At 30.1% G+C, this 11077-nt stretch overlaps 1 protein-coding gene across 1 annotated transcript; it reads right to left on the reverse strand.

Moving 5' to 3' along the window:
• Positions 1–7106: 7106 nt before the first annotated feature.
• On the reverse strand, positions 7107–9433 carry LOC120120036. The gene is made up of 4 exons (XM_039139791.1): positions 8878–9433; positions 7710–8663; positions 7391–7595; positions 7107–7281 (listed from the first exon to the last, which is right to left on the reverse strand). The coding sequence occupies exons 1-4, from the start codon at positions 9431–9433 to the stop codon at positions 7107–7109; spliced, it is 1890 nt and encodes a 629-aa protein (XP_038995722.1).
• Between the last annotated feature and the right edge of the window lie 1644 nt (positions 9434–11077).

Genomic DNA, 11077 nt, shown 5'->3' on the forward strand with positions numbered 1-11077 from the left:
ATTTTATGCTTCCTTTCACCAATCTTTTCACTGTTTTTTTCCCCTTATTAAGTCGATTGACCCAAATTTGTTTTGGCCCTTCTTTTTTTCAAAAGTTGACGCTTAAGTTTTATGATAAACTACATATTTAGTCACCCATCTATTCTAATAGTTTCATTTTAATCATTCAACTATTTTTTCTCAAAATCATACCTAACATTTTTTATTCCGTTTTGATCATATGCCATTAAAAATTATGACAATATTAACGTATCATTCATTAAAAAATAAAAATTATGACATCGATAGCTTTGTTTATTTTTTAATGATAACTGATTAAAATATAATTAAAATGTAGTATTATGTATGATTTTTTAAAAAATATTTTTATAAAAGTGAGTGTTCAATTGAAACGGCCGTAGAGCCACATTGGATCTAGATAGCAATGGCCTGTTATCTTTCCATCGCAAGGAGAGGAAACTTTTAGTTGCTTTGTGAAACCATCCTCACGCAGTGCGTTCCAATTTATGGGCTAAGGGACCCGAGCCTTCGAACAAAACCCGTAACCCAACTCCTCGCTTGGAACAGACAGGCTAGAGAGCAGCCACCATGGACCCGACTAAGAGAATTGTACCAACCTTAATGTGTATGCTTTTAAAAATTATAATTAGGTGATTAAAATAAAATCGTAAAAATATGTGGATAATTATATACGTAATTTACTCTAAGTTTTATTATATCGTTATTTTTAGCTTTTTTTAGTGACCTCATTAAAAAATTTATGATCGATGGCACATGAGAGCTAAAGTGGAAATAATCCATTGTTTAATGGAGAATTAATATATAGCGTCCCTTGTTTCACTCGAAACAAATTTTAAAAAAATAATTTTCATAAAATGAATAGTATTTTAAAAAAATAATTTCTAAAAGTAATTTTATGGTATTTAGATGATAATGTGTAAATCATTTTCAACTGATTGAAATTTTTTCTTGAATTTATTTATGATAAATATTTTTTTATTAATCTATGATACTTATAAGTGATAATATATGTTATAAAGACTCAATCATTTGACAATCAATGCTTAAATATCTTCCAGTATTTTGTGCTCGAACTTGAGATCTATAAAAATAATAATTATTTCTTTAACAATTGAGATAACTTAGTTCGTGCATTTATAATAAACATTAAATACAATACATAATAGTATTTATTAAAAAAACTTAATATGTTACAAAATAAAAAAAATGAAACAATAAGAAGAATGAGAATAAAAGATATCAAAATAATGAGATAAATATTTTATTATTATCATCTGAATATGATTTATATAATTATTTCTCTAAACTCTATATTTATAGGTATAAGTAGCGGATATAATATGAACTCTAGTCCTAAGAGATGTTAAAGTCTTGATAATAAAACATATCAAATTCATATTAAATACATAATGTTCTAATAATAATAGACATCCACATAAATGTTATGTCAAACAAAAGACATCCACATAACTATTCATAACACTCCCTCTTATATGTCTATAAGATAATGTGTCTTATTAAAACATTATTTAGATAAATAATCGAATAAACTATAAGATTTATCACTTTCGTTTTTGTACATTTTTCTAGACTGCATTAGAAAAGATAAGATTTAGTCACTTTTGTTGCTTTATTGAGTCTTCCAGTTATTAAAAGTTACAAAATAGTCACATAATTATTCATATATTCCAAACTGATAATTTTCCGTTGAAAATTTAACGGCATTTTGAGTTGAATGTTAACCTACTTACTTGGATATGATCTTAGAATCTTAAATGACTATACAACTCAAATGATTATTGTAACATCTTCAATACCGGGTTAGTGACCAAATTGTAAAATTTTAGGAATTGGTGATTAAAGTGGGATAATTGAATAGTTCAATGATTTATTGGAAATATGATGAAGGTTATTTAGTAATTATTGAATGAAGGAAATGGTAAAATAGTCATTTGAGATAAGGAAGCCACGTGGAAGAGAAAAGAAGGCAAAATAAACTTCCAGAGTTCTCTTCTTCTTCTTCAGCCGTGAGTCACCATGGTAAATGTGAGTTTTGTGGTTAGTTGATTATTTGTTAAAATAAAAGTTGGTTTATGATTATTAGAGGATAACTAAGCTTAAGTTATCTTAAAATCAAAGTATGATGGAGTTAGGAGGGATTAAAGATTTGAGGTTTTTGGGTAAAATCTTGAAATAGAGTTCATAACTAGAGTTGGAAGTTAAATTTGACTTGTCAATGGTCTAATTAAGAAGTTAGAAGCCATAGAATTAGAATTAAAATATATTGCAAAGTTGGTTTAATTCTTGAGTTACATATGAGGAAAAGAATTTTGAAGCTAAAGATGGTTTATATGGATATAAATTGGTTTAAGCATGTGCATATGAGTTGAGAACATGAAAGGGGTTGAAAGATGAAGCATTTGAGTTGATTTGAGTAGCTATTCGGGCTTAAAAATGAATTCTGGGCTATGTGCATCGATGCACATTCGAGGTGCACCGATGCATCAAGGGTAAATTTCCAGAAATTGTTCAGAGTGTATCGATGCACAGGAAGTGCATCGATGCACCCATTAAAAATGGAAACATCGAATGCAATTAATGCATCGATGCATAAGGAGTGCATCGATGCACATGTTAAGGGATGCATCGATACACTGTAGAATGCATCGATGCACTTCAAGGGAAATAGAATTATACCTTTCTTTTGGTCTAAGAAATGATAGATTAGTGTAAATCAATTGGATACTAATATGTATCAATGTATGATTATATAGATATCGAGCATGAACAAGTCCCGGAGCGATTATCAAGTTATGATTCGATCGCAAGAGAGGAAATTATAAAAATGGATTGGAACTTAGTGAGGCCAAGGTGAGTGCGTATTATTTTATATATGATGTTTAATGGGAAATAAGACTTGTGACAAGTCTAATTTCTATAGTATTGTGCATGAACATGAACATGTGTTTGTTATGAGTGTCTGAGTTATATGTTATGGTATGTGTTGACATGTTATTGTATATGTATTTCATGGTTGATGTGAATATATGTTATGTTATGATGATATGATAAGAAATTATATGAATATAAAAGAGAAGTTATGTGATAAGATCTTTGAGATATATAGAAATGGAATATAAGATTATGCGAATACATGATATGGGATAAATTAGGTAATAATATGGGAATATGGTAAAAAGCGAGTTTAGAAGAAATGATGGGAATGAAGTACTTAAGTGTAAAGGTTATATAAACAATAAGAATGTGAGTTGGGTAAGTGAATAGTGGTATGAACATTTATGTGAAATAGTAAAATAGAATTATATCATTGAATGAGAATTGAAACAAGATAGATAATATTGACCTATATGATGATATGAGACTTGAACATAAGTGATAATAAGAACATATAAGATGAGTTAGATGGGAAAGATACATAGCTTAAATAAAATTATGATATATGGGTTGTATGATAGAAATCTATGTAATCATATTAGAAAGTTATAGGTACTATATGAATTGAATTAGGTAAATATATTAGATTAGTATATAAATGAAATAATAGAAGTGACATATGTTTATGAGTGTGACAGATGTGATATGATCTAGGTGAATATCATAGAATGAGGTATAAGCTATATGATATGATATAAGCTATTAATCATGACATATGAGATTATGAGAAGGAGAATATAAATGATGTGAATACAAGTATAGGAAAAATGATATATATATATATAGGAAGATGAATTATATGAATACACATTTAGATGATGAAATGATGGATTATATGAACATGTGAATATATATATATATATATATATATATATAGGATAAGACATAAAAATAAGATATAAGCAATGTGACAAGAAATATGAAATAGTATGAAAAGTGAATATGAGCTACGTGATATGTGAAAGTGATTTACGTGTTTATACGTATATGTGATTCAACTTATGTAACATAATCTACGTGCTATGTGAAAGTGAACTACGTGTTTATGTGAAAATGTGAAATGACATAAATGATGATGCCCATGTTATGTGTCATGAGAGCTAGGGTATAGTTGGCATGCCAAGAGTCGATGATCTACGCGGTCCTTCGGGACATATATGTATTCTTTGGAACATGTGTGAGGTCTTTTGAGACACATACTTGATCCTTGGCATATGTATATGATTCTTAAGGAATGATATGTGGTCCTTAGGGACAACCTTATATGGCACTTCGGTGTATTTCTACGCGGCACTATAGTGAAATTCTACGTGGTACTTCGGTGCATTTATACGAGCTGTGGTGACATCATTAGTGCACAACCTCTATAGACTCATATATATATATAGTTCTCACATGTGTACATGGGCTAATAAGAAAAACAACAAATATATTACATGTGATTTGTATGCTTTTGTGATATGAATGGTATTATATGATTTATATGATGATATGTGGATTGTATGATTAAATGAGGCAAATGTTGGTTAAAATGCTAGGTATAAGAGGATATGTATAAAAGTGATATAAACGATAATAATATTGATAATGAAATAAGGCTAATGATGGAAATGATGAGTGATGAATATATGTGTGTATATGTTTTTATATGTAATGATATATATTGCATATGTGTTATAGGGATTTGTTACATGAATAAGGGTATGAGTGATAGTAGTAATTGTTCATACATGATTACAAGCTATAGTTATATTTTATGTTTATTGCCTCACTAAGTCATCGACTTAGTGTGTGATTATTTCACACGTAGGTTACCGAAGTGAGAAGAGTAAAGAGCAATGTGGAGCAAGACAGGTCAGTTCTCCTTACCAAAGGTCAGATCAGAAGAAATGTGAATAATATGTATTTTAATACATAAAGTTCTAGTTGGCATGTATTCAAAATAATATATTGTATAAGCTCTGAATAGTTCGATAAAGGTTTTGAGTAAGTTATATGTAATAATAAATTTTAATTACTCACTATTTTATACAAGTAAAGGGTTTTTGAAAAGTCAATGTGACACTTCGGATTCGGATACGGGTTGGGGGTGTTACAATTATAAAATTAGATTTTATCATATCCTACCATTAATCTTATCCAACAATCCTAAAATAATGTAAATTTGAAAAAAATTACATTTTTTTAGGATTGTTTGATGAATGAAAATCAAAAGTTGAGATTAACCATAGGAAATGAGAATATATTCACTAAAAAACATGGAGTTAATCTCATCATTTGATTTTCTTTCATCCAATAATCGTAAAATGGTGTAAAGCTAAAAGTTGTATATTCTTAACCATATATTTAATATATATATATATATTCTTAAAATGATGTAAGTGGATCTTAACCATATATTTAATATATATATATATATATATATATATACTGTTTTATATTATTTACAAGTTGTATATTCTTTTAGTTTTAGTTTTAATTTTACTTACTGTACTTTCAATTTTTTTAATTTTTTCACTAAACTTTTGAATTACTTCGGTTTTGATCACTTTAAATTTTTATCTTATTATTTTCATATAATGTGATATTTATTATTATTATTTAATATAAAATAATTAAAAATATAAAATAAAAATAGAAGGTGGTCGGATGACACACCTGTCCACCGTCGGTCACCGTCGGCCACCGTCGATCGTTGTAGATGATGGTCATTCAATTTCAAATTTCATGGATCGATTCATCTCGACCCTCTGAGTTCGAATATGGTGGTTGTTTCACTGTAAAATATCCCAAAACCCATGAATCTAGACTAAAACATTTCAACTTCCTCACTTTCAATCTCCAAATCGTGGACTTTGGAGCAGATTCTGACAAAATGATGGTCGGATTCGGACTTACGGTGTCGAGGCGAAACGACCCATGAAATTTAGGGCTGAACGGCCACAATCTACGACGGTCGATAGTGGTATCCGGTCTCACGTCATACGAAAATAATAATAAAATAATTCATAATTTGCAAAACAAGAACCATTCGAAAATTCAATAAATAACTTATAAACATTAAAAATATAATAAATAAAATAGGAGAAATTATAGTTAAGCGCGGAACAGTATAATTTGATTTTTTTCTTCTTTCGTTCCTATCTGCGTACTTTCGTAAATCTTCTCGAAATCAAATTTGTAAACCATTATGAAGCATAGGCTAAATCAATGAGATAAATTTCAAACTTTTAGAGCATCGGAACAGTTACACACATGCAACCAGATAAGTAACTTATATCATTTTATACTGTATTTCTTTATTTTTTTCGTATAACCATATTTCAAATTCTCTTTAATGTGTCCATTCTTTAATTTCGTTTTTCTGGGTTCCTTCTAATATTTAATTTTCTCTTTTTCCTTCAATGTTTCAGTGATTTAGATCTAAAAGTAACGAAGATGAAGTTTTGGATCTTTATATGTTTAAGACCAATTTATTTTTAAGATTTCCCCCTCAAATTGATATGGGTATTACGCAATATTTTTAAAACCGGATCGGACGTTAAACCCAGTGAAGGTACTGGTTCACTGGTTCATTGGTTCAACCGGGTTCAACCGCGGTTGAACCGGTTTATATAAAATAATATTTTTTAAAAACTTTTACATAATATTCAAAGTAATATTAATATATATATATATATAACACTCTTTTTAAATTCATAATATTAAAAGGTATAAAAATATCACAAATCATAACATATATAAGTTAAATATCATAATATCAAGTGAAACAAAATGATTCAAATCAACTACAACATAATATTTAAGGTCAATACCTAATAAAATTCATCAACAACTAAATAAAAAAAGTACATAATTGATACAAGTATCAATCATCATAATATTCATTGAAATTGATTCCCTCAAATTCCAAAATATTGGGAAAAGCTTGTTCATTAGTTGAATTACCACCGCCATCACCACTTTAAACTTGAAAGTCCACAAAATCAAGATCTTCATCACCTAGCAATATGATAAATAAATACAAATTTAAATTTAAATTCCCAAATAATACTTAACAATTAAAAGTAAAAGTGTAAAATATATTAAATAATAAATATAATTATATAACTAAAATAAACAAGCAAAGATTAACCTTCATTGTTTTTTGATGATTGACCAACTGGAATTGCATTATCATGATAAAGAAAATTATCAATCTCATCAATATCAAGCTCAGGAGGTGTTTCTTCTTCAGTTACCCACAAATCAACATGATCAATAGATTCATAATCAATAGGATCATAACATGGCTTCTTGAGCAACCTAAAATTAAACATCACAAATATCAAGAACGCAAGGTTATCGAGCAACCTAAGACTAATTGATTATGCTTAAAAGGATAAGGAAATGAAATAATATTTTAACATTATACATATTCTTTAAACGCAAGTTATAAGTAACATAAACTAGATCATTTAGTCTTTGATGTTCTAGTCTATTTCTTCTCTTTGTATGGATGCGTTCAAAAACACTCCAATTTCTCTCACATCCAGAAGATGAAGAAGTTTGGCTAAGAAGGCGGATTGCCAACTTTTGCAAAATTGGAGCACTACCCTCAAACAACGCGCACCATTGATCTACAAGAAATAAATTTAATGATAAAAAAATAGAAGTATAGAACACAAGTTATACATAACTATTTAAGCATAAAAATATAAATTATAAACTAGAAAATATAAAGTAATATTTACTGGGTCGAATTGTCTTTGTTACGGTAAGAGCACTTTCTCGACCAAAGCTTCCTTGTCGTTCCCGGTACATATTCGTCTCACTATTGCCTTTAGTTAAGTCATTACAAAAAGCTCTTTTTTCAAGTAAAGAAATGGCTGCACTCATGACTCTGTTCTTGCTACAAAATTTCTCATCATAGAAGAATGCAGGATTTAAAAAGTAAGCCGCTGCATGAAGATTGAGTTTTAAATGTTTATCCCATCGAGCCTTAATAATATCTGTGTAAGGCTTATACAAAGCTCTTCTATTTCTAAACATCTCCTTTATAGCATTTTTTGCCCTTTGCATGCCTTCATAAACATAACCAAGAGAAGGCTTTTCATCCCCATCTACAATTCTTAGTAATCGACTGATAGGAGCCACAAGTTTCGCTATCGACAAACAATCATTCCAAAAATTTTGATCCAAAACAATATCACTAACAATTTTTCCTGCTGTAGTCTTTGATAATTTATGGCTAGTGAAATGCTTGTCTACAACTAAAGCTTGCAAATCATGTTTGTGATCAAAAATATTTTTCAATGTAATAAAAATAGTAGCAAAACGAGTCACTCCTGGACGTTCAATTTCTTTCCAACCTTCTCTTTTTCTCATCCAATATAAGAATACCATGTGATTATAGACAAATATTGTAATATTGGAAGCCTTTGAGGCAAGGTCTGCAACATGAGGCATACTAGAAAAGTCCTTTAAAAGGAGATTCAAACAATGAGCGGCATAAGGAGACCAAAAAATGGTATCATATTTCTCTTGTATCAATTTACCAGCAGCTACATAATTAGCTGCATTATCAGTCACTATATGGACAACATGTTCAGCTCCAACCCATTCAACCACTTCAGAAAACAAGCCGCATAATGTCTTAGCATCTTTTATGACATCTGATGCATCAACAGATTTCACAAATACTACACCTATAGTATAATAAATGAAAACGTTTATCAAACATATATTAAGTATTCTTCATATGACAGTTAACACCAAACTAAAAAAATAGTGAACTAATAAGTAATAACTATACTAAAGACTATTAAAATTTAACATAAATGATACATGTAGGGCAATAAACTAGAAAGTTGATCAAAGTTCTTTGTCGTTGATCAGTTCATCCATCTGCCATAATTGTACATCCACTCTTAGCCCAATTTGCTCGATAACCTTCTACAAGTAAGCAACACTCTCTCTTGCAATCTCCCAACAAGTTAACCCTTAATTCATGATAAGATGGGCCTTTAAAACCGGGACCAATAGCATTGAGTGCATCTAAAGCAGGTTGAAAGTATGGTGATAGTGTTGCATGAAATGGAATGCATGCATCATAAAACCAATGAGCAATTGCCATCTTAGCTTTGTGAATTGATTGTGTGATTGATAATACACTTTTCAAACTTGGTTGTGATCCTGGAGTAGTCCTTGGAGCAAAATAATTACTAATTTCAACATTAGCTTTTCTTTTCAATGTGGCTTGCATCTTACTCTTCTTATCCATATTTGAGCTAGGATGAACTTCTTGTGCTTCCTCTTCAATATTTTGACCACCATATGCTTCATTTAGGTTACCATCACCACTCTTACTTTTTCCTTTGATTATATCCAATAACTTAAGCATTTGGTTACGAACATCATGAGGAACTTTTTTGCAAGAACTTATATTACCTGGAACCCCCGCAAGATGTTGCTTCATTCTATTTATGCCCCCTCATTTACAAGGTTTACTACAATAAAGGCAAGTGTATACACAACTTTTTCCCTCTTTTTTAAATGAAATGTGATCCCACGCAGGATCACTTTTCCCACGAGTTGTACTTAAGGATTCTGTGGATTGTTTCTCAGATGGAATATCATTACTATTTTGAGAAGCATTATCTTGTACAACATTCACACTTGGTAATTCCTACATGTAATAAACATAAATTGATTAGTGATTAATAATAAATAATTGAATAGTTGAGAAATTCATATGCAATTATAAATATAACGAGCAAGAAAATTTGTCATAGAGGAACAATTTCACTAGCACCAATTTCAATACCCACTGTTAGAGTCATGGAGAAGCACTATAAAAAGCACCAGACCACTGACGCTCAAGAAGGAACAAAAACTTAAACAGGGATGCATAAATCAAATTTCACAGGTTCTACGAGATGGAGTTTTGGATATTTCTTCAGTTGAACACTTAAGAAAGCATGATCTAAAAGTGTAACTCAGTGATCAACTAACAAATAGTATATAAGTTGAACCAAAAACCATGACAATTGTGGAAATAGTCATTTCTGGATGTAATCTGATTAAATTCAATGCCTTTGTTCTACTAAGAAAGTATCCAACTCACAAAGTTTTTTCATACCATTAGTTTATATAATATAAGAATTAAATTTAAGTCACACAAACATAATTCCAATCAGAACTTCAAAACTCTAAGCATGTTCCATTAGTCATTTAAATTTTAAACTTAAGGTTAAATATATCAACTCACAGAACTTAGAAATGCTGACCAGGAAGGCAAACTCAAAGCCGCATGACAAAACAACAGTATTAAACAATCAAATGGCTTTGATCTATAAAAAATAAGAAAAACCAAGAGAAACAATCAACACGTGCCAAAATTCAAAATGCTTCCCTCCCCAGGTGACTCAATCCAGTTTACCATCAAATCATAGAAGAAATGACTAAAAAAACTTACAGACTTGTTTCAGCGATGAACCAAATCTACTGAATCAAGCAAACCCATAAAATTGATAAACTACAAACTCAAAGATTTAAATTCAATTAAAAGATGAATTAGAAATATAAAGAAATGGGTAGCTTAAACATTACCATCTTACGAGAATAAGGAACTGGAGCACAATAAAACGCCGGTGAAGGAGTGGTGTTGAAGGGAACCAAAGTGGAAAAGCCAAAAAGAGATAGGGTTCACTGCTTAAACATTTCGTGAAAGAAAAAGAAAAACTGAAAATCGCTTAACCCTGCAAAATCAGAAAATAAATATGGGTTGAAAAAAAATAAAACGACGACGTTTTGTTTAATTAAAAAAAACACAAAGAACCGCTTGAACCGCCGGTTCACACCAGTTTTGCCGGTTATCAGCCGGTTCTACCGGTTCTGTGCATAACTGGTTTTGCATGCTGACAGGACCGGACAGGTAACCGATTCTCAGTTCAACCAGTCGAACCGGCCGGTCCGGTCCGGTTTTAATAATATTGGTATTACGTGAAATTAAATATTAATTTAATTAAATTTAAGTAATTTTATTCTAATTTAAAGGCGGCAAATTAAAAAAATTAAGAGTTAAGTATACATATGGTCCCCTAATTATAGGACATTGTTT

This window comes from Hibiscus syriacus, unplaced genomic scaffold (assembly GCF_006381635.1).
Source record: "Hibiscus syriacus cultivar Baekdansim isolate YM2019G1 unplaced genomic scaffold, ASM638163v2 tig00110332_pilon, whole genome shotgun sequence".
Lineage (NCBI taxonomy): Eukaryota > Viridiplantae > Streptophyta > Magnoliopsida > Malvales > Malvaceae > Hibiscus > Hibiscus syriacus.